Raw genomic sequence first — 24,236 nt, forward strand, 5'->3', positions numbered from 1 at the left:
CCGGGGGTCTACAGGAGCCCTCCCAGCCCACCACCTTCCATGCCTCACCCCTAGACATCCATCTTGATCCTCAGGTTAGGGGGGGGGACTGCAAAAAAGCGTAAGAACGGTGCAGGCGCCCTAACTCCATCTTCCCTATAGGGGATGAGGAGAGGGACTGTCCGCCACCTTCTATCACCGCTGTCTGGCAATGATGATGCAGTGGGGGCCGCACGGACTGTTCGTAGGCCTCTGTACAGCCTAGGGTTTCACTACCTTAGGGTGGTCAGGGCTCAGTCCGACATCATGTCCCACGTAGCGGGAAAGGATACGTGGAGGCGACACTCGCACGTGCTCGCCCGTTGTTAGTTTGGGGAAATCGGACTCTTTCAATAGGGTCCGTTGCCCCTGTCTTATCTTCATGGAAAAAGCGAGAGAGTCTGGAAAAAAAGACCAGACGTGTGCCTCCAATGGACACTAAGCAAGAACTGGTTTCGCCTGCAACCGAGGCGAGGGTGCATACTGCGGAGGAGCTAACCTTTTTATGTCATTCACTTAGTGTCAGCCTCCAGGCGGCAGTAGCATACACCCACATTACCTGTGTCCTCCAATGAGGCGAAGGAGATAAGATCAAGGTGCTCAAGGACTGGCCAGCCCAGTCACCAGACATGAACATCATTGAGCATGTTTGGGGTAGGATGAAAGAGGAAGCTTGGAAGACAAAAACCAAAGAATCTAGATGAACTTCGGGAGGCATGTAAGACTGCATTCTTTGCTATTCCTGATGACTTAATTAATAAATTGTATGTTGAACCGCATGGATGCAGTCCTTCAAGCTCATGGAAGTCACACAAAATATTAAATATGACTAATAGCACCACAACTTCATTCACCAATGTTATGCAACATATTTGAATTTTAAGTTAATTATTTGTTTGAATATCACATTACTTTCTGTGGCCGACAAAACTTTTGTCTTGCCAAAATCTGACCATTCTGTGTCCATTAAACGATCAATATTTCTGCATTGATGCCAATTTATTTTCTTAACCTAAACCACATTTCGGAGGGTTTCAGCTTTCAAAAGAATAATTTATACAACCAATGGATGAATTTAACGTCAGGTTATAAGCTTTAATTTACATAACATGGATAAGCAACATAACTTCTGTCAGGGAGTGTATAGTGAGGTGCGACGAGTTCCATATATCCAAAATTTTATTAAATTTCCCTAAGCAGTCCCTATTCTGGTATAATGTTCGCTCATAAGGTATAATTGAGTTTTCTAACTCAATCCAGGCCCTAAGAGATGGATGCGTATTACCCATCCAGCGTAAGGATAATATTTTCCTTGCTAAGAAAAGTGTCTCTCTCAGAAAGATTTTAACATGGTATCCCCACCTCTTCCTCCAGCACACCAAATAAGCACACTAATGGATTCATACGGGAGTATGTACAAGAGAGGTCAACAACGAGGTTACCTCGTTCCAAAAAGACAGGATAACTGGACATGCCATATGAATAAAGTCTGCATCTACTGTATGACATCTTAGGCATTATGAAGAGCGAGACCACCTCATTCTAAATAGCCGTATTGGGTTTAAATATGATTGCTGTATTATACACATTTGGATCATTTTATTATTAGCCGACGGGGATAACTTAGTTGGGGATTCAAGGATCGTCTCCCAGTCCTCATCTTGGAGATCAGGAACAAGGAGTCTCCATTTTTCTCGTACTGTCAATGAAGCAGAATCAGCACCCACGGATAACATGTATGTATATAAAGCAGAGCTAAGACCTTGGGGTCCCTGTGATTTAAGGATCCCTATTAGTGGGAAGGATGATATTATTTGCGTTATATTTACATTACGTAAATGTGATTGAATTGCTGATCTGAGTTGCAGATAGGAAAAGAACTGGGGTTTTGGGATATTATACCTGATTTTCAATTGTTCAAAGGACATTAGGATGCCTTGATCATATAAATCATTTACCGAGGAGACACCATGTGAAGTCCAAAATTGAGCGGACGGGTGATTTAATAGCCCCGGGAAGTACATATTATACCATAATGGCATTTTGGCTATAATGCCATCAAAGTGGACCACCTTTATTGCCTGTTTCTATAGACCGACCGTGCTAACCGAAGTAGTGGTAGTAATCTAGAAGTACTGGGTTTATCCGCTTCCAAAAACCCAACGGGCAATCAATCTTCGCAGCATGGGCCAGGTGGCTCTCTGAATTTGGTAAATAACCCCCGGGCATCCATTTATTCAAAGCCCTGATCTGTCCGGCCAAATAATACAAAAAAAGTCCGGTAATGCCTATCCCCACATTTGTTTAGACCTATGCAGGGATAATTTGAGTTTAGGTCTAGCTTTCCCCCATATAAAGGATGTAGTTAGTGAATTTAGCTTGAGAAGAAAGATCTAGGAACCAGTACGGCACTATGTTGGAGGGAGTAATTAAGCTGCTTCGGAAGTAGTATCATTTATTCAAATTTATATGTCCAGAGACAGATAATGGTAGTTTACTCCATACAGCGAATTTGTGCTTGACTATGTCCAGCAGCGGGAGAATATTAAGTTGCAAATCAAGTCTACTGCACTTTGGCACACATATTCCTAAGTATTTAAAATTAGACACAATAGGCAGTGGGGATAACATTTCAAGCTGATCTGTTGGACAATGAGAGAGAGGCATTAAAGCGGATTTATCTCAATTAATGTACAATCCCGAGTGTTTACTAAATCTATCTATAGTGGTGATCACATGCAGTAATGTCTCTTCTACTTTATCCATAAATATCACCATATCATCCCTGGGCCAGATGGATTCCCTATTGAGCTATACAGGAAATACCGGGAGATTTTGGTGCCGCTTTTGTTGTCGGTGTTTCGGGGGATCTGGAGGGGGAGGTCCTTTTATGAAGCCAATATAATAGTGCTTAAGAAAGAAGGGAAGGACTCTTTAGATTGTGGGTCTTATCGCACCATATCTTTAGTAAATGTGGATTATAATATTTTTACGAAAATCTTGGCTACCAGGCTGAACTCAATTATTTTGGAACTCATACACCCTGACCAGACTGGCTTTATGCCCGAAAAAAGCACCTCCATTAATATTAGACGAGTTCAATCGGTGCTGAAATACAGCTCCCTGATGCCGGACAATAAGTGGGCACTGGCATCGTTAGATGCAGCTAAGGCCTTCGATTCCCTTGTGTGGCCCTTCCTCCACACATGGTTACAGAAATATGGTTTTGGGGATAGGTTTTTAAAATGGGTTAATACATTATATATGAAACCTGAGGCCCGTGTCATTGTAAATGGTTCCATATCTGAATCCTTTTCTCTGCACAGGGGGACTCGTCAGGGGTGTCCCCTTTCCCCGGCCCACTTTGACTTGCAATAGAGGCTCTGGCAATTCGCATGAGAACTTCCCATAACATTATGGGTATAGAGATAGCAGATCGGGTGGATACCATAGGCCTACAGTGGGGAAAAAAAGTATTTAGTCAGTCAGCAATAGTGCAAGTTCCACCACTTAAAAAGATGAGAGGCGTCTGTAATTTACATGATAGGTAGACCTCAACTATGGGAGACAAACTGAGAAAAAAAAATCCAGAAAATCACATTGTCTGGTTTTTTTTCATTTTATTTGCATATTATGGTGGAAAATAAGTATTTGGTCAGAAACAAAATTTCATCTCAATACTTTGTGATATATCCTTTGTTGGCAATGACAGAGGCCAAACGTTTTCTGTAAGTCTTCACAAGGTTGCCACACACTGTTGTTGGTATGTTGGCCCATTCCTCCATGCAGATCTCCTCTAGAGCAGTGATGTTTTTGGCTTTTCGCTTGGCAACATGGACTTTCAACTCCCTCCAAAGGTTTTCTATAGGGTTGAGATCTGGAGACTGGCTAGGCCACTCCAGGACCTTGAAATGCTTCTTACGAAGCCACTCCTTCGTTGCCCTGGCGGTGTGCTTTGGATCATTGTCATGTTGAAAGACCCAGCCACGTTTCATCTTCAATGCCCTTGCTGATGGAAGGAGGTTTGCACTCAAAATCTCACGATACATGGCCCCATTCATTCTTTCATGTACCCGGATCAGGCGGCCTGGCCCCTTTGCAGAGAAACAGCCCCAAAGCATGATGTTTCCACCACCATGCTTTACAGTAGGTATGGTGTTTGATGGATGCAACTCAGTATTCTTTTTCCTCCAAACACGACAAGTTGTGTTTCTACCAAACAGTTCCAGCTTGGTTTCATCAGACCATAGGACATTCTCCCAAAACTCCTCTGGATCATCCAAATGCTCTCTAGCAAACTTCAGACTGGCCCGGACATGTACAGGCTTAAGCAGTGGGACACGTCTGGCACTGCAGGATCTGAGTCCATGGTGGCGTAGTGTGTTACTTATGGTAGGCCTTGTTACATTGGTCCCAGCTCTCTGCAGTTCATTCACTAGGTCCCCCCGCGTGGTTCTGGGATTTTTGCTCACCGTTCTTGTGATCATTCTGACCCCACGGGGTGGGATTTTGCGTGGAGCACCAGATCGAGGGAGATTATCAGTGGTCTTGTATGTCTTCCATTTTCTAATTATTGCTCCCACAGTTGATTTCTTCACTCCAAGCTGGTTGGCTATTGCAGATTCAGTCTTCCCAGCCTGGTGCAGGGCTACAATTTTGTTTCTGGTGTCCTTTGACAGCTCTTTGGTCTTCACCATAGTGGAGTTTGGAGTCAGACTGTTTGAGGGTGTGCACAGGTGTCTTTTTATACTGATAACAAGTTTAAACAGGTGCCATTACTACAGGTAATGAGTGGAGGAAAGAGGAGACTCTTAAAGAAGAAGTTACAGGTCTGTGAGAGCCAGAAATCTTGATTGCTTGTTTCTGACCAAATACTTATTTTCCACCATAATATGCAAATAAAATGAAAAAAAAACAGACAATGTGATTTTCTGGATTTTTTTTTCTCAGTTTGTCTCCCATAGTTGAGGTCTACCTATGATGTAAATTACAGACGCCTCTCATCTTTTTAAGTGGTGGAACTTGCACTATTGCTGACTGACTAAATACTTTTTTTCCCCACTGTATATGCCGATGACATGGTAATATATATGGATAAGGCGGAGGAGACGCTGGCGGGAGTGATTGCCACTATAATTAAATTCAGTAAATATTCCGGCCTGTATATAAATTGGGAGAAGTCTGCTCTAATGCCTCTCTCTCACACCCCGATGCCGCGACTTGAGACTTTCTCCTTGCTGCCTATTGTACCACATTTTAAATATCTGGGTGTTCATATTTCTCAATCCAGCACATTTGATCTCCAACTCAATATTTATCCATTACTAGAGATGTTTAAAGTCAAATTTGCGATCTGGAGCAAACTCCCGCTGTCTGTAGCTGGACGCTTTAATTTAATTAAAATGATACTACTCCCTAAGATTAGCTACTTTCTTCAACACAGTGCTGTGGTGGTGCCTAAGTCTTTTTTTACCAATATGAATTCCCAGATTACGTCTTTTATATGGGCGAAAACCAGGCCAAAGCTCAAGCTGTCCACCCTACAAAGGCCAAAAAAGGGGGGGCAGCACTGCCGGATTTTTTTCTGTACTATCTGTCGGGACAGGCCAGAGCGATAAATAAGTGGATGCCCAGTGGTCATCTTCCTAACTCTGAAAGCCATCTGCTTCATGCCGCACGTGCTGATTGTCCACTGGGGTTTTTGGAGTTGGAGAAGGTTAGTGTCCCACGTCTGCTACCCATGCTTCGTCTGGCAAGATTAGTGTGGAGACAGATTAAGAGGGTGGTTGGATTTAGTGATGTTGTGGCAGAGATGCCCTTATGGAATAATAGTTATTTTCCAGCACTGCTTGTCCACCCGTCTGCCGAATTCTGGCCTCGGCACGATGTTTCTACGATAGGGGATATATGTGACTGCGGTACATTATTATCTTTTGAACAATTACAAACTAAGTGCAATGTCCCGAGGTCGCAATTCTTCCGATATTTGCAATTGAGATCAGCCATTCGCACAGATGTGTCGGTATGAATAATGCTATTTTGTCTCTGCCCTTGTTAGGCATTCTTAAATCACAGGGTCCCCAGGGTCTCATCTCCTCTCTGTATACACACATGCTATCGGTGGGGACGGACTCTGCCATATGCTTGGTTTGGGGAAATGGGAAAGGCTCATCCCTGATACACAGGGAGAGGAGTGGGAGGAAATCCTGGAGTCACCAACTAAGGTGTCTCCGTCAATTAACAATAGAATGATACAACTATACATTATAAACCAATCATATTTGACTCCGACCCGACTTTTTAAGATGGGTCAGATCTTCGGAGTATTTGAGATGTCATACATCAGATGCAGATTTTATTCACATGATTTGGCAGTGTCCAATTATAGCACATTATTGGAAAGAGGTGACATCATTATTAACCTCCCTGGCACAAATTCCTATTCCCCTTGAGCCATTGGTTTGTCTGTTTGGGGTGTGGGATGATGAGACATGGGGACATTATGTGGGGATTTTCTTGCGGGAGACATTGTTTATGGCACGGAAGATACTAGCACTACGGTGGATGGGGGGTTCGGATCCCTCCCTTAGGGCCTGGATTGAATTGGTAAACTCGATTATACCATACGAGCGGACACTGTACCAAAACAGAGGGTGCCCGGGTAAATTTGAGAAGATATGGGAGAGGTGGAATTCCTCTCATCTCACGTTGTAGGATGGAGATATCGCATGACGGGGAGTCAATTATGAGGACACAGGCTGCAAATAGTTGTTGTTTTGTAGTAGTAGTAATGGTTTAGAGGTGTGACAGGCTTTATTATTTGAATAATACCATGCAGACTAATGTAAGGTAACTGACATATTTTATTCTGTAAACAACTGGTATACATACACTGTTTGACATTAATGCTTTGTGTAACGTATACGTTTTATATGGTATTTTCATCATTGTCAGTTCGAATATTGTATACCCTGTCTATGGTTTAATAAATTAAAAAAAAAAAAAGATATAGTTATTATAAGTTTTACAGTGAAATTGCAACTTGGAGAAAGGGGGGCTGAACTTCCCCGGCCAACCCCTTTCGTGATGTAACTGACCCTAGGCTATAAGATATCCCTCCCTTAAAATTCTTCAGTTAAGCTGGAGTTTTCATGCTAAAAAGACCTGCAGATGTCTGGGGACGTATGGCTGCTGCTGCCCATCCCCCAACCACATGGTTTGCCTAATACCAACTAAGCACATGTAAGTGTACTTTCTGCTTTCATCCCTGTTATTTTATATTTGCATTGTACAGTTTTGGCCAAAAGTATTGACACCCCTGCAATTTTGTCAGATAATACTCAGTTTCTTCCTGAAAATGATTGCAAACACAAATTCTTTGGTATTATTATCTTCATTTAATTTGTCTTAAATGAAAAAACACAAAAAGAATTGTCCTAAAGCCAAATTGGATATAATTCCACACCAAACATAAAAAAGAGGGTGGACAAAAGTATTGGCACTGTTCGAAAAATCATGTAATGCTTCTCTAATTTGTGTACTTAACAGCACCTGTAACGTACCTGTGGCACCTAACAGGTGTTGGCAATAACTAAATCACACTTGCAGCCAGTTGACATGGGTTAAAATTGACTCAACCTCTGTCCTGTGTCCGTGTGTGTACGACATTGAGCATGGAGAAAAGAAAGAAGACCAAAGAACTGTCTGAGGACTTGAGAAACCAAATTGTGAGGAAGCATGAGCAATCTCAAGGCTACAAGTCCATCTCCAAAGACCTGAATGTTCTTGTGTCTACCGTGCGCAGTGTCATCAAGAAGTTTAAAGCCCATGTCACTGTGGCTAACCTCCCTAGATGTGGACGGAAAAGAAAAATTGACAAGAGATTTCAACGCAAGATTGTGCGGATGTTGGATAAAGAACCTCAACTAACATCTAAACAAGTTCAAGCTTCCCTGCAGTCCGAGGGTACAACAGTGTCAACCCGTACTATCCGTCGGCGTCTGAATGAAAAGGGACTGTATGGTAGGAGACCCAGGAAGACCCGATTTCTTACCCCGAGACATAAAAAAGCCAGGCTGGAGTTTGCCAAAACTTACCTGAAAAAGCCTAAAACGTTATGGAAGAATGTTCTCTGGTCAGATGAGACAAAAGTAGAGCTTTTTGGGCAAAGGCATCAACATAGAGTTTACAGGAGAAAAAAAGAGGCATTCAAAGAAAAAAAACACGGTCCCTACAGTCAAACATGGCGGCGGTTCCCTGATGTTTTGGGGTTGCTTTGCTGCCTCTGGCACTGGATTGCTTGACCGTGTGCATGGCATTATGAAGTCTGAAGACTACCAACAAATTTTGCAGCATAATGTAGGGCCCAGTGTGAGAAAGCTGGGTCTCCCTCAGAGGTCATGGGTCTTCCAGCAGGACAATGACTCAAAACACACTTCAAAAAGCACTAGAAAATGGTTTGAGAGAAAGCACTGGAGACTTCTAAGGTGGCCAGCAATGAGTCCAGACCTGAATCCCATAGAACACTTGTGGAGAGATCTAAAAATGGCAGTTTGGAGAAGGCATCCTTCAAATATCAGGGACCTGGAGCAGTTTGCCAAAGAAGAATGGTCTAAAATTCCAGCAGAGCATTCTAAGAAACTCATTGATGGTTACTGGAAGCGGTTGGTCGCAGTTATTTTGGCTAAAGGTTGTGCAACCAAGTATTAGGCTGAGGGTGCCAATACTTTTGTATGGCCCATTTTTGGAGTTTTGTGTGAAATGATCAATGTTTTGCTTTTTGCTTCATTCTCTTGTGTTTTTTCATTTAAGACTAATTAAATGAAGATAATAATACCAAAGAATTTGTATTTGCAATCATTTTCAGGAAGAAACGGAGTATTATCTGACAAAATTGCAGGGGTGACAATACTTTTGGCCACAACTGTACATATTTAATGTCTCACCTTTGTAACAACTTTTTATCTATGGAATCACTGCCCTCTTTGGGGAATGAATCATAAAATTATCAGTCTGTCTTCATGCTCTAAGAAACGAACTATGCGCCTTTTTTAGATAATCGCTACTAATTTGGGGGTTTGCCACGGACCCTCTTAATTAACTCTTTAAGTGAATCGTGGCTGGTGGCAGCGTGGTGTGTTCGGTTGGTTGGACTAGTTGGCAGTACGGAAGGGTCTTATATGCTGAATAAGTGGCTGCGGCCAAAGCACTGATAATTCCCTTACTGCAGTAGTCTAATTGCCCGTGCACAACAAGCAGCCCATCCGGCGACTAATTATCCTAGGTGCAGTTCCCTGACTGACCTGAGGGTAAGGTGGGGCGCCAGAGAGCTGCAAGTTCCAAAGTGTAACTGAGAAAGTGGGATATCCATAAATCCCCACGGTTCTTGGAAGGTTGTTAGCAGTGGTGGGGCATCCAAAATACCCCCCTGCGATAAATTGTTAGGGCAAGATTAGCTTGCTGTATATTTTTGTCACATGGTGCCAGTGGTGGGATAACTAAGATAAGCCCCCACTGTGCCTGTGATAGCCGTGTGCCGGCAGTGCGTCGCGTCCCTCCGTCCGCTGACATACCGTTGTCAGCGGTGGGATCGTCACATATTGGTGGCAGCGGTGGGATCGTGACGGGGGAGGGGGGGTTCAGATCTTACGTACTTTTTTAACTTTTCAGCCGCACCAGAGTTTCTTGAATGGTGCATGGTTGATGTTTTTATAAATTATGATGGACTGATTAAGTAGATTTCTTATCCCTTTGTTTTCAGCCACAACAGCACTTTAGTAAGGTGCAGGCGTTAACTGCCTGATTCAAGCAATATAAACAGTTCTGTGCAGTACAGAATGTATTGCAGAGTCAGTATTTTGCTAGGACACTTGCAGCTGAGCCTCAGAGGGGGGAGGTCCAGGGAAATGAAAGTGAGAGTAGAGAGGGATCAGCACATAATCGGATATGCACACCTCCCTACTTGTAACTTATGACAATTGGAGTCTCTCCTTCTGAGCAATAGATAATTATAATAAAAGGCTTACAGCAGACCTCAGAGTGTTAACCAATATAACAGATCACTAGCTAATTGCTGCAGCTTCTGCAGCCTCAATAAGAGTAGTGGGCGCACAGGGAAAAGCACTAGTGTTAGTACAGTTGGTGGGGCTGGCTGGTGTTCTATGTCATTAATGAGGGAGAGAGCATGGGGCCCATTTCTCAGGGCTCACACCGCGCAAACCCCCTCACATACCTCTGGAAGTTCCACGCACTGACCAGCCAGCTCCTCCTGAGACGGGTGTTCATGCACTGAGCTCTCCACCACCGAAGCGAGCAGCAAAGAAAATGGCCACCATCTCTTGCAGACTCTGTCCTCCACTTGGGCTTTCCCAAATCCAATCCGACCAGAGCCACACTTCGCACCTCCATAGGAGCCGGACGTCTCCAGGCGCCCAGGGGATCATAGCAACGTCTGGATAGGTCCTCTTGGGTGATATAATAGCAAGTTTTAGATCAGGATTATGAAAGCTCTGCCTAGACATGTCCTCTCTGTTCCACTACATCGCCACGCCCCAGTAAAGCATATTCATTAGGAAATTACTTCTCATTTAGGAGTCCCACCAACCTGATGGTCCTAACACATAAACCATAAGGCAGTTGTGATAAAATTACCAATCCTGTCTAACCTACATAGTGGTGAGGAACCTCAAATTTTTATTGTATGTTTTGGACCAGTGGTAAAACATTCAGGGTCAAAAACATCCCAATATCCCAGAAATCTGATTACCAAGATATTCAAAACTCAAAAATGATTTAGATCTCAATTTTTTTTTTTTTAACTCTGCTGATGAGAGATTACCACCATCATCAAGAGGAAGTAACGACAACTTCTCCCAATTAATTACCAGGTCAGAATAGGAACCAAAGAGCTTCACTGCATGAATAATTCTAGGATGGGTGTTACAGGTAGCCTTTATACAAAATAAAATCAACATCCAAATACTGTAGTATCTTATTCCCTCGCCACCACAACCAAATACACTAATTTCAGCGTTTTCTCTCATTTTAATTGCCAGAAGATCAATGAACATACCAAACAGTAATGGGAAGAGGGAGCCACCCTCTTACGAACCTCTGGATAAACTACCGTATATACTCGTGCATAAGCCGACATTTTCAGCCCATTTTTTTGGGCTGAAAGTCCCCCTCTCGGCTTATACGCGAGTCATATACGGGGGTCGGCGGGGGGAGGGGGAGTGGGGGGTGTCAGAGACCATACTCCCCCCTCCTGGCATGGTCTCTGCAGCCCCCCTGCTTCCCCCATGATCTCAGTGTCCCAGCTGTTCCTGCATTCAGCGGTCACGTGGTACCGCTCATTAAACTCATGAATATGCGCATATTTAATGAGCGGTATCACGTGACCGCTGAATGCAGGAACAGCCTGGGACGCCGACATCATGTTGAAAGCAGTGGCTCTGGGCTGAAGAGACCAGGCGCCAGGAGGGGGGTGGTGAGTATGATGGGGGAGGACGGGGAACAGAGCAATACTTACGGCTCCCCATTCCATCGCTGTCTCCGGGTCCTCTGGCTGTAACGTTTAGCGGAGGGCACGATGACGTAGTCAGTGCGCGCCCTTTGCTATCGTCACTGCACAGGACCCGGGAAACAGCGATGGAACCGGGAACGGTAAATATAGCCATTGCCGGGGGCCTGAGCCAGCGGCTACACCGGCACCTGGCCCCCAGCGACGGAGAGGTGAGTATGTCTTTTTTTTTTTTTTTAACCCCTTCATGACCCAGCCTATTTTGACCTTAATGACCTGGCCATTTTTTGCAATTCTGACCAATGTCCCTTTATGAGGTAATAACTCAGGAACGCTTCAACGCATCCTAGCGATTCCGAGATTGTTTTTTCGTGACATATTGGGCTTCATGATAGTGGTATATTTAGGTCAATAATTTTTGCGTTTATTTGTGAAAAAAATGGAAATTTGGCAAAAATTTTGAAAATTTTGCAATTTTCAAATTTTGAATTTTTATTCTGTTAAACCAGAGAGTTATGTGACACAAAATAGTTAATAAATAACATTTCCCACATGTCTACTTTACATCAGCACAATTTTGGAAACAACATTTTTTTTCGTTAGGAAGTTATAAGGGTTAAAAGTTGACCAGCAATTTCTCGTTTTTACAACAAAATTTACAAAACCATTTTTTTTAGGGACCACCTCACATTTGAAGTCACTTTGAGGGGTCTATATGGCAGAAAATACCCAAAAGTGTCACCATTCTAAAAACTGCACCCCTCAAGCTACTCAAAACTATATTCAAGAAGATTATTAACCCTTCAGGTGCTTCACAGGAACTAAAGCAACATGGAATGAAAAAATGGACATTTTAATTTTTCCAACCAAAATTTTATTTTAGCATCAGTTTTTTCATTTTCACATGGGTAACAGGATAAAATGTATCCTAAAATTTGTTGGGCAATTTCTCCTGAGTACACTGATACCTCACATGTGGTCATAAACCACTGTTTGGGCGCACGGCAGGGCTCAGAAGGCAAGGAGCGCCATTTTACTTTTTGAATGTAAAATATGCTTGAATGTTTAGCGGTTGCCATGTCTTGTTTTAAGAGTACCTGTGTGCCTAAACATTGGAGCTCCCCCACAAGTGAGCCCATTTTGGAAACTAGACCCTCCAAAGAACTTATCTAGATGCATAGTATGCACTTTGAACCCCCAGGTGCTTCACAAATTGATCTGTAAAAAAAAAAAAGTACTTTTTTTTTCACAAAAATTTTATTTGGCCTCAGTTTTTTCATTTTCACATGGGCAACAGGATAAAATGGATCCTAAAATTTGTTGGGCAATTTCTCCTGAGTACATCAATATCTCATATGTGGTCATAAACCACTGTTTGGGCGCACCGCAAGGCCCGGAAGGGAAGGAGCGCCATGTGACTTTTTGATTGGAAAATTAGCTCCAATCGTTAGCGGACACCATGTCGCATTTGGAGAGCCCCTGTGTGCCTAAACATTGGAGCTCCCCCACAAGTGACCCCATTTTGGAAACTAGACCCCCCAAGGAACTTATCTAGATGTGTGGTGAGCACTTTGAACCCCCAAGTGCTTCACAGAAGTTTATAACGCAGAGCAGTGAAAATAAAAAAATAATTTTTTTTCCTCAAAAATGATTTTTTAGCCCGCTATTTTTTATTTTCCCAAGGGTAACAGGATAAATTGGACCCCAAAAGTTGTTGTCCAGTTTGTCCTGAGTACACTGGTACCCCATATGTGGGGGAAAACCACTGTTTGAGCGCACGGCATGACTCAGAAGGGAAGGAGCGTCATTTGACTTTTTGAATGGAAAATTAGCTCCAATCGTTAGCGGACACCATGTTGTGTTTGCAGAGCCCCTGTGTGCGTAAACTTTGGAGCTCCCCCACAAATGACCCCATTTTGGAAACTAGACCCCCTAAGGAACTTATCTAGATGCATAGTGAGCACTTTGAACCCCCAGGTGCTACACAGAAGTTTATAACGCAGAGCCGTTAAAATAAAAATATTTTTTTCCCTCAAAAAATAAATTTTTAGCCTGCTATTTTTTATTTTCACAAAGGTAACAGGATAAATTGGACCCCAAAAGTTGTTGTCCAGCTTGTCCTGAGTATGCTGGTACCACATATGTGGGGGGGACCACTGTTTGGGCACACGTTGGGGCTCAGAAGGGAAGTAGTGACGTTTTGAAATGCCGACTTGATGGAATGGTCTGTGGGCGTCATGTTATGTTTGCAGAGCCCCTGATGTACCTAAACAGTGGAAACCCCCCACAAGTGACCCCATTTTGGAAACTATATCACCTAAGGAACTAATCTAGATGTGAGGTCAGCACTTTGAACCCCCAAGTGCTTCACAGAAGTTTATAACGCAGAGCTGTGAAAATAAAAAAATATTTTTTTTTCCTCAAAAAGTGATTTTTAGCCCACTATTTTTTATTTTCACAAGGGTAACAGGATAAATTGGACCCCAAAAGTTGTTGTCCAGGTTGTCCTGAGTACGCTGGTACCCCATATATGGGGGGGGACCACTGTTTGGGCACACGTTGGGGCTCGGAAGGGAAGTAGTGAAGCTTTGAAATGCCGACTTGATGGAATGGTCTGTGGGCGTCATGTTACGTTTGCAGAGCCCCTGATGTACCTAAACAGTGGAAACCCCCCACAAGTGACCCCATTTTGGAAACTAGACCCCCCAAGGAACTTATCTAGATGTGTGGTGAGCACGTTGAACCCCCAAGTGCTTCACAGAAGTTTATAACGCAGAGCTGTGAAAATAAAAAAATATTTTTTTTTCCTCAAAAAGTGATTTTTAGCCCACTATTTTTTATTTTCCCAAGGGTAACAGGATAAATTGGACCCCAAAAGTTGTTGTCCAGTTTGTCCTGAGTACGCTGGTACCCCATATATGGGGGGGACCACTGTTCGGGGACACGTTGGGGCTCGGAATGGAAGTAGTGACGTTTTGAAATGCCGACTTGATGGAATGGTCTGTGGGCGTCATGTTACGTTTGCAGAGCCCCTGATGTACCTAAACAGTGGAAACCCCCCACAAGTGACCCCATTTTGGAAACTAGACCCCCCAAGGAACTTATCTAGATGTGTGGTGAGCACGTTGAACCCCCAAGTGCTTCACAGAAGTTTATAACGCAGAACCGTGAAAATAAAAAATCTTTTTTTTCCACAAAAATGATTATTTTAGCCCCCATTTTTTTATTTTCCCAAGGGTAACAGGAGAAATTAGACCCCTAAAGTTGTTGTGCAATTTTTCCTGAGTACCCTGATACCCCATAAGTGGGGGTACACCACTGTTTGGGCACACGTCGGGGCTCGAAATGGAGGGAGCACCGTTTGACTTTTTGAACGCAAAATTGGCTGGAATAAATGGTGGCTCCATGTCGCGTTTGGAGAGCCCCTGATGTGCCTAAACAGTGGAAACCCCTCAATTCTATCTCCAACCCTAACGCCAACACACCCCTAACCCTAATCCCAACCCTAATCATAATCCTAACCACAACCCTAATCCCAACACACCCCTAACGAAATCCCAACTCTAACCCTAACCACAAGCCTAACCGTAATCCCAACCCCAACCCTAACCCTAAATTCAACCCTAACCCTAAATTCAACCCTAACCCTTAGTCCAACCCTAACCCTTAGTCCAACCCTAACCCTTAGTCCAACCCTAACCCTTAGTCCAACCCTAACCCTTAGTCCAACCCTAACCCCTAGTCCAACCCTAACCCCTAGTCCAACCCTAACCCCTAGTCCAACCCTAACCCCTAGTCCAACCCTAACCCTTAGTCCAACCCTAACCCTAGCCCTAACCCTAGCCCTAACCCTAGCCCTGGACCTAACCCTAATGGAAAAAAAAAAAAAAAAATATTTTATTATTTGTCCCTACCTATGGGGGTGATAAAGGGGGCGGTGATTTACTTTTTATTTATTTTGATCACTATGAAAGTTTATCATAGTGATCAAAATAAATGAATCTGCAGCGTTGCAGATTCGATTCGGCGCACTGCGCATGCGCCCGCCATCTTGCAAGATGGCGGCGCCCATGACGCTGGACGGCAGGACACCGGGACGGATAGCGGGAGATCGGAGGCACAAAGGAGGGTGAGGGGGTGATCGGAGGGTGAGAGGGGATGATCGGAGGGCTGGGGGGGCGGAGAGAAGGCGGGGGGGGCAGATCATGACGGCGGCTGCCGATCGGTGCCGTCAGAAGGTGGCGGCAGCCGATCGGTGCCGTCAGTCGGTGTGGGGGGGGTCGGGTCTCGGTGTCCAGCCATGTCCGATGCTATTTCAGCATCGGCCATGGCTGGATTGTAATATTTCACCAATTTTCATTGGTGAAATATTACAATCGCTCTGATTGGCAGTTTCACTTTTAACAGCCAATCAGAGCGATCGTAGGCACGTGGGGGCTAAGCCACACCCCCAGGTGTTAACTCTGAAGGGTCCTTTGTGTGCGGGTCGGTGACCTTTCAGTGACCCCGGTCACCCGACCCGCAGGGGGGCTATTTATAGCATGACGCCTACGTAGGCGTCATAGGTCGTTTGGGCACTGCTTTTCATGACGCCTACGTAGGCGTCATAGGTCGTGAAGGGGTTAATATCAGCAGTGACAGCAGCAAAGGGGGGTATTTATGTATGGAGCTTCTACTTGGGCCACCATTAACCCTTGCGCAGCATATGGGGGGGTATTTTATGTATGGAGCTTCTACTTGGGGCACCATTAACCCTTGTGCAGCATATGGGGGTATTTATGTATGGAGCTTCTACTTGGGTCACCATTAACCCCTGTGTATCATATGGGAAGTATTTATGTATGGAGCTTCTACTTGGGCCACCATTAACCCTTGTGCAGCATATGGGGGGTATTTATGTATGGAGCATCTACTTGGGCCACCATTAACCCTTGTGCAGCATATGGGGGTATTTATGTATGGAGCTTCTATTTGGGCCACCATTAACCATTGTGCAGCATATGGGGGGTATTTATGTATGGAGCATCTACTTGGTCCACCATTAACCCCTGTGTATCATATGGGAGGTATTTATGTATGGAGCTTCTACTTGGGCCACCATTAACCCTTGTGCAGCATATGGGGGGTATTTATGTATGGAGCTTCTACTTGGGCCACCATTAACCCTTGTGCAGCATATGGGGGGTATTTATGTATGGAGCATCTACTTGGGCCACCATTAACCCTTGTGCAGCATATGGGGGTATTTATGTATGGAGCTTCTATTTGGGCCACCATTAACCAATGTGCAGCATATGGGGGTATTTATGTATGGAGCTTCTACTTGGGTCACCATTAACCCCTGTGTATCATACGGGAGGTATTTATGTATGGAGCTTCTACTTGGGCCACCATTAACCCTTGTGCAGCATATGGGGGGTATTTATGTATGGAGCATCTACTTGGGCCACAATTAACCCTTGTGCAGCATATGGGGGTATTTATGTATGGAGCTTCTACTTGGGCCACCATTAACCCTTGTGCAGCATATGGGGGTATTTATGTATGGAGCTTCTACTTGGGCCACCAATAACCATTGTGCAGCATATGGGGGGTATTTATGTATGGAGCATTTACTTGGGACACCATTAACGCTTGTGCAGCATATGGGGGTATTTATGTATGGAGCTTCTACTTGGGCCACCATTAACCCTTGTGCAGCATATGGGGGGTATTTATGTATGGAGAATCTACTTGGGACACCATTAACCCTTGTGCAGCAATATATGGGGGGTAGTTATTCTTGGAGCATCTTGTTGGGCTACAATTAACCTTTTTACCGCATTTTATGGGGGCATTTATTTATGGAGCATCTTTTTGGACCACCATTAACCCTTGTGCAGCACCACCCTCGGCTTATACATGAGTCAATAAGTTTTCCCAGTTTTTTTTGTGGCAAAATTGGGGGGGGGTCGGCTTATACGGGGGTCGGCTTATACACGAGTATATACGGTAATTGATTCAGAAACTTCCATGTTAATTTACACTCTGCTCCACGGCCGCTAAGTCATGGACACTTCCTGGGGATGGAGATTCATAGCGCATGCGCCATTGAGGTGTTCTGACGTGCTGGTGATTCATACTCTCATATGTTTTAATCATGACTTTGTATGCTGATTGGACACGCGTTCTTATAAATATCCAGCCTGTCCCTTCCTATTCACACACCTCCTGATGCAGAGACACGAAACGTGCGTTGGAGTGATTTTGACATTCACTGGCTAGATGTAACTCTTCTTTACAAATGCTGCTACATTTATGTGATTGATTTTAGCCTCATTTTTTTCTTATTTAACACATCAGTATTTAGCTTTTATTTATTCCACTTTGGTGGGTATATTATCTACTTTTGTTATATATGGCAAGTTTTTGCATATACAGCTTGTTAAATTAGCACCTTTGCACATGCACTTACAGTTAGGCTTTATAATTAACAATTTTTATGCACGTCATAATATTATTGTTAAAGGGTTTTTTTCACTCATTCATAAATGTATTTGTAGGAGACTTTAAATAATATATTTTTTGATTTTTTATCTTCCATGGTTAATGCATTAAATAATTTTTTTTGCACAGATACCATGCCATAATTGCATATTTTGCACATATTTATTAAAGGGCATCATGCAAGTTTTTTGAATCATGGTGAAACATGTATGCCAGTGTTATTGTCTTATTTTTGTGGTATAGTGGCCTTTGTTTCATGACATACCGTATATTTTCATTTAGTTTTGAATAAATATTTACATTTTTTGGATTATACTCTTGGTTGCATCTTTTGTTGTTACCTATTAATTTAAGTAGATCTTTGGCTTTTTTCCAAATTCAATCCATACCAAACATTGTTACAGCACTTGGTGTTAGTGCCATCAAAAAATCTTCCATCAAAAATTTTCCAGAGTCCAACATTTGGACCAAATTGTATCCCTTTAGCATCCATCTCAGCATGGTCATTAAGGAGGTTGGTGTCTCATTTTCTCTGTTCCAGCCTCATAGATGTTGTAATTGCAAATACATATAATATAGAAAGGGATCTGGTATTGCTAAACCACCATTAGTTTTAGTCTTTTGTAAGTTGTAGTCTTTTGTAAGTTGGAGTACCCTTTGTTGGAGTCCCCTTCTTCCATATCAAGTCACGAAAAATACTGTCACTTTTATAGAAAATACGCCTAGGCAGCCAGACATTGGCATAGAGAGCTTGTGGCATAAGGACCATTTTAATTAGGGTTGGCTCTCCCGATTACAGTCAATGGGAGTTTATACCACGCATTGCTTTTTTTGTTGGAATCTGACAGCATTGGTGATATATTTAGCTTTTCATAATCTGTTAAACTTTCACTGATTTGAATTCCAAAATACTTAAATTATGTCACTACTTTTAGTTGACCACAGAATTCTTTATATGCAGATGGCTTTGGGCCTAGGGTTATAAGAGAAGATTTATCCCAATTAATTGTAAGATCCAAAAGGGTTCAAAAATTATTTAATACTAGCTAAGAGCCCGGTGTTGCCGGGCATAGTAACTAACTCCCATCCCGCTCTCTACCTCCGCAGCCCAGTTCTCCATCTGCCATCCCGCATTCTCCCTTAGCAGCCCTGCTCTCAATCCACCATTCCGCTTTCTCCCTCCACAGCCCGTCTCCACTGTCCGTCCCACTCTCTCCCTCAGCAGCCTAGCTCTCCATCCGTGTCCTGCTTTCTCCCTCAACAACCCCGCTCTCCATCCGCCATCACACTCTCCCTGCACAGCCCCACTCTCTCCCTCCACAGCCTCGCTCTCCAGGCGCCAGCTCACTCTCTCCCTCTGCAGCTCTGCTCTCCACTGGCTGTCCCGCTCTCTTCCTCCTTAGCCCCTCTCTCTACTGGCAGTCTCGCTCTCTCCCTATGCAGCCCCGCTCTCCACTCACCATCCCGCGCTCTCCCTCTGCAGCCTCTGTCTCCACTGGCCGCCCTGCTCTCTCCCTCTGCAGCCCCACTCTCCACTGGCCGTCCCGCTCTCTTCCTCTGCAGCCCCGCTCTCCACTGGCCGTCCCACTCTCTCCCTCTGCAGCCCCGCTCTCCACTCACCATCCCGCTCTCTCCCTCCGCAGCCTCTGTCTCCACTGGCCGTCCCGCGCTCTCCACTCACCATCCCGCTCTCTGCCTCAGTAGCCCAGCTCTCCACCGGCCATCACGCTCTCCTTCCACAGCCCCGCTCTTCATGCGCCGTTCCGCTCTGTCCCTCCTTAGCCATGCTCTCCCTTGCAGCTCCACTCTTCACCCGTGTCCTGCACTTTCCCTTTGCAACCTCGCTCTCCAGCCGCCAGTGGGCAGGGCTATGTGGAGTGGGCGTGGCTTGAAACATACACACATACTCAGCTTTTTATATATACAGTGGGGAAAAAAAGTATTTAGTCAGTCAGCAATAGTGCAAGTTCCACCACTTAAAAAGATGAGAGGCGTCTGTAATTTACATCATAGGTAGACCTCAACTATGGGAGACAAACTGAGAAAAAAAAATCCAGAAAATCACATTGTCTGTTTTTTTTTCATTTTATTTGCATATTATGGTGGAAAATAAGTATTTGGTCAGAAACAAGCAATCAAGATTTGTGGCTCTCACAGACCTGTAACTTCTTCTTTAAGCGTCTCCTCTTTCCTCCACTCATTACCTGTAGTAATGGCACCTGTTTAAACTTGTTATCAGTATAAAAAGACACCTGTGCACACCCTCAAACAGTCTGACTCCAAACTCCACTATGGTGAAGACCAAAGAGCTGTCAAAGGACACCAGAAACAAAATTGTAGCCCTGCACCAGGCTGGGAAGACTGAATCTGCAATAGCCAACCAGCTTGGAGTGAAGAAATCAACTGTGGGAGCAATAATTAGAAAATGGAAGACATACAAGACCACTGATAATCTCCCTCGATCTGGTGCTCCACGCAAAATCCCACCCCGTGGGGTCAGAATGATCACAAGAACGGTGAGCAAAAATCCCAGAACCACGCGGGGGGACCTAGTGAATGAACTGCAGAGAGCTGGGACCAATGTAACAAGGCCTACCATAAGTAACACACTACGCCACCATGGACTCAGATCCTGCAGTGCCAGACGTGTCCCACTGCTTAAGCCTGTACATGTCCGGGCCCATCTGAAGTTTGCTAGAGAGCATTTGGATGATCCAGAGGAGTTTTGGGAGAATGTCCTATGGTCTGATGAAACCAAACTGGAACTGTTTGGTAGAAACACAACTTGTCGTGTTTGGAGGAAAAAGAATACTGAGTTGCATCCATCAAACACCATACCTACTGTAAAGCATGGTGGTGGAAACATCATGCTTTGGGGCTGTTTCTCTGCAAAGGGGCCAGGACGACTGATCCGGGTACATGAAAGAATGAATGGGGCCATGTATCGTGAGATTTTGAGTGCAAACCTCCTTCCATCAGCAAGGGCATTGAAGATGAAACGTGGCTGGGTCTTTCAACATGACCATGATCCAAAGCACACAGCCAGGGCAACGAAGGAGTGGCTTCGTAAGAAGCATTTCAAGGTCCTGGAGTGGCCTAGCCAGTCTCCAGATCTCAACCCTATAGAAAACCTTTGGAGGGAGTTGAAAGTCCGTGTTGCCAAGTGAAAAGCCAAAAACATCACTGCTCTAGAGGAGATCTGCATGGAGGAATGGGCCAACATACCAACAACAGTGTGTGGCAACCTTGTGAAGACTTACAGAAAACGTTTGACCTCTGTCATTGCCAACAAAGGATACTACAGTGCCTACAAGTAGTATTCAACCCCCTGCAGATTTACACATTCGGAATTAACTTGGCATTGTGACATTTGGACTGTAGATCAGCCTGGAAGTGTGAAATGCACTGCAGCAAAAAAGAATGTCATTTCTTTGTTTAATTTTTTTTTAAATTGTGAAAAGTTTATTCAGAGGGTCATTTATTATTCAACCCCTCAAACCACCAGAATTCTGTTTGGTTCCCCTAAAGTATTAAGAAGTATTTCAGGCACAAAGAACAATGAGCTTCACATGTTTGGATTAATTATCTCTTTTTCCAGCCTTTTCTGACTATTTAAGACCCTCCCCAAACTTGTGAACAGCACTCATACATGGTCAACATGGGAAAGACAAAGGAGCATTCCAAGGCCATCAGAGACAAGATCGTGGAGGGTCACAAGGCTGGCAAGGGGTACAAAACCCTTTCCAAGGAGTTGGGCCTACCTGTCTCCACTGTTCGGAGCATCATCCGGAAGTGGAAGGCTTATGGAACTACTGTTAGCCTTCCACGGCCTGGACAGCCTTTGAAAGTTTCCTCCCGTGCCAAGGCCAGGCTTGTCCGAAGAGTCAAGGCTAACCCAAGGACAACAAGGAAGGAGTTCCGGGAAGATCTCATGGCAGTGGGGACATTGGTTTCAGTCAATACCATAAGTAACGTACTCCACCGCAATGGTCTCCGTTCCAGACGAGCCCGTAAGGTACCTTTACATTCAAAGCGTCATGTCAAGGCTCGTCTACAGTTTGCTCATGATCACTTGGAGGACTCTGAGACAGACTGGTTCAAGGTTCTCTGGTCTGATGAGACCAAGATCGAGATCTTTGGTGCCAACCACACACGTGACGTTTGGAGACTGGATGGCACTGCATACGACCCCAAGAATACCATCCCTACAGTCAAGCATGGTGGTGGCAGCATCATGCTGTGGGGCTGTTTCTCAGCCAAGGGGCCTGGCCATCTGGTCCGCATCCATGGGAAGATGGATAGCACGGCCTACCTGGAGATTTTGGCCAAGAACCTCCGCTCCTCCATCAAGGATCTTAAGATGGGTCGTCATTTCATCTTCCAACAAGACAACAACCCAAAGCACACAGCCAAGAAAACCAAGGCCTGGTTCAAGAGGCAAAAAATCAAGGTGTTGGAGTGGCCTAGTCAGTCTCCTGACCTTAACCCAATTGAAAACTTGTGGAAGGAGCTCAAGATTAAAGTCCACATGAGACACCCAAAGAACCTAGATAACTTGGAGAAGATCTGCATGGAGGAGTGGGCCAAGATAACTCCAGAGACCTGTGCCGGCCTGATCAGGTCTTATAAAAGACGATTATTAGCTGTAATTGCAAACAAGGGTTATTCCACACAATATTAAACCTAGGGGTTGAATAATAATTGACCCACACTTGTATGATTAAAATTTATTAAAATTTAACTGAGCAACATAACTTTTTGGTTTGTAAGATTTATGCATCTGTTAATAAATCCTGCTCTTGTGTGAAGTTTGAAGGCTCTAACTTATTTGCATCTTATCAAACCTGCTAAATCTGCAGGGGGTTGAATACTACTTGTAGGCACTGTATATCACAAAGTATTGAGATGAAATTTTGTTTCTGACCAAATACTTATTTTCCACCATAATATGCAAATAAAATGAAAACAAAACAGACAATGTGATTTTCTGGATTTTTTTTTCTCAGTTTGTCTCCCATAGTTGAGGTCTACCTATGATGTAAATTACAAACGCCTCTCATCTTTTTAAGTGGTGGAACTTGCACTATTGCTGACTGACTAAATACTTTTTTTCCCCACTGTATATATACTGCTGTCCTCTGACGGTATTAGCATATTTAAATACTAGATGGAGGCTCGATGCTAACGCATCGGGAGGGCAGTAATGTCACGATGGGGGCAGGCTTTGCAGCATTGAAAATCTCTCCTCATGCTCACCCACCTATCCAATCTCTCTTCCCCCATGTGCTGACTTCTCACGTCTGTGCTCTCTTCTTTGACCTGTCTACCCCATGTGCTATCCCCCTTGTCTGCTGTCTCTCTCCTTCCTGTACTGTGTTCTACCCTCATGTGCTGTCCCATTTGAGCTGTTTCTCCCGTGCTGTCTCTCTCACCCCTGTGCGCTCTCTCTCTCCCCCATCTGCTGTCTTTTCCTCACATGTCATAAAGTTCATTTTAAAAATTGTCTGTGGCTGACCATGTAAAGAACATATCACAGCTCCTGGGCAGGAGAGGAAGCAAAAGATAATACTGAAATTACAGCAGGAGATCGCAGAGGATACACTTTGTAAGGTAAAATATTGTTTCAGTGAAATATTTTACCTCACAAAATGAATCCTCTGTGATCTCCTGCTGTAATGTCAGTATTGTCTTTTGCTTCCTCCCCTGCCCAGGAGATGTGGTATGCTCCATACACGGTCAGACACAGACATTTTTTAAAAAGAACTTTTGTTCGTGGGAAACCCCTTTAATGTGACCGGCTTCCTCTGCCTGTAGAAACGTTGCGCATCTGCCGCCAGGATCAGCCGAATGATTCACTGCGCTTGCGTGGAATTCGCGCAGGTGCAGTAAATCAGACTGCCACCATCTTTGTGCAGACAGATAGTGGAGGTCACATTAGAACTGTGCGTGCGCTCCTCCTGTACAAAGATGGCGGCGGTCAGTGAATCATTCGGCTGATCCCGGCGGCGGTGTGTTCATGACGGTGTTCTGCTGGTGGTACGGCGCAAGAGGCTGCGTACGGCATGTTCAGTGTGTGTGTGGGCTGATATTAGTAGCCTAGGAAGGGGCCATGGATATTGGCCCCTCCCAGACTAAAAACATCAGCTCTCAGCCGCCCCGGAATAGGCGCATCCCTAAGATACGCCAATTCTGGCACTTAGCCTCATATCTG

At 44.4% G+C, this 24,236-nt stretch overlaps 1 protein-coding gene across 5 annotated transcripts in view; it reads right to left on the minus strand.

Moving 5' to 3' along the window:
* The window catches only part of DCAF11 (DDB1 and CUL4 associated factor 11), a 96,586-nt gene that overhangs the window by 53,128 nt on the left and 19,222 nt on the right, over positions 1-24,236 (minus strand). The window contains exon 1 of one of the 5 annotated variants that reach the window (XM_073575376.1): positions 10,250-10,462. The exons of the other annotated variants lie outside the window; for them this stretch is intronic. Within the exon in view, the coding sequence (XP_073431477.1) occupies positions 10,250-10,425 (176 nt within the window). The 5' untranslated portion in view covers positions 10,426-10,462. Of the gene's footprint in view, positions 1-10,249; positions 10,463-24,236 lie in introns of those variants that run through there. 5 annotated transcript variants of the gene reach the window in all.

The sequence above is a fragment of the Dendrobates tinctorius genome, unplaced genomic scaffold, assembly GCF_039654945.1.
Source record: "Dendrobates tinctorius isolate UK_male_01 unplaced genomic scaffold, ASM3965494v1 ptg000044l, whole genome shotgun sequence".
NCBI classification, from domain to species: domain Eukaryota; kingdom Metazoa; phylum Chordata; class Amphibia; order Anura; family Dendrobatidae; genus Dendrobates; species Dendrobates tinctorius.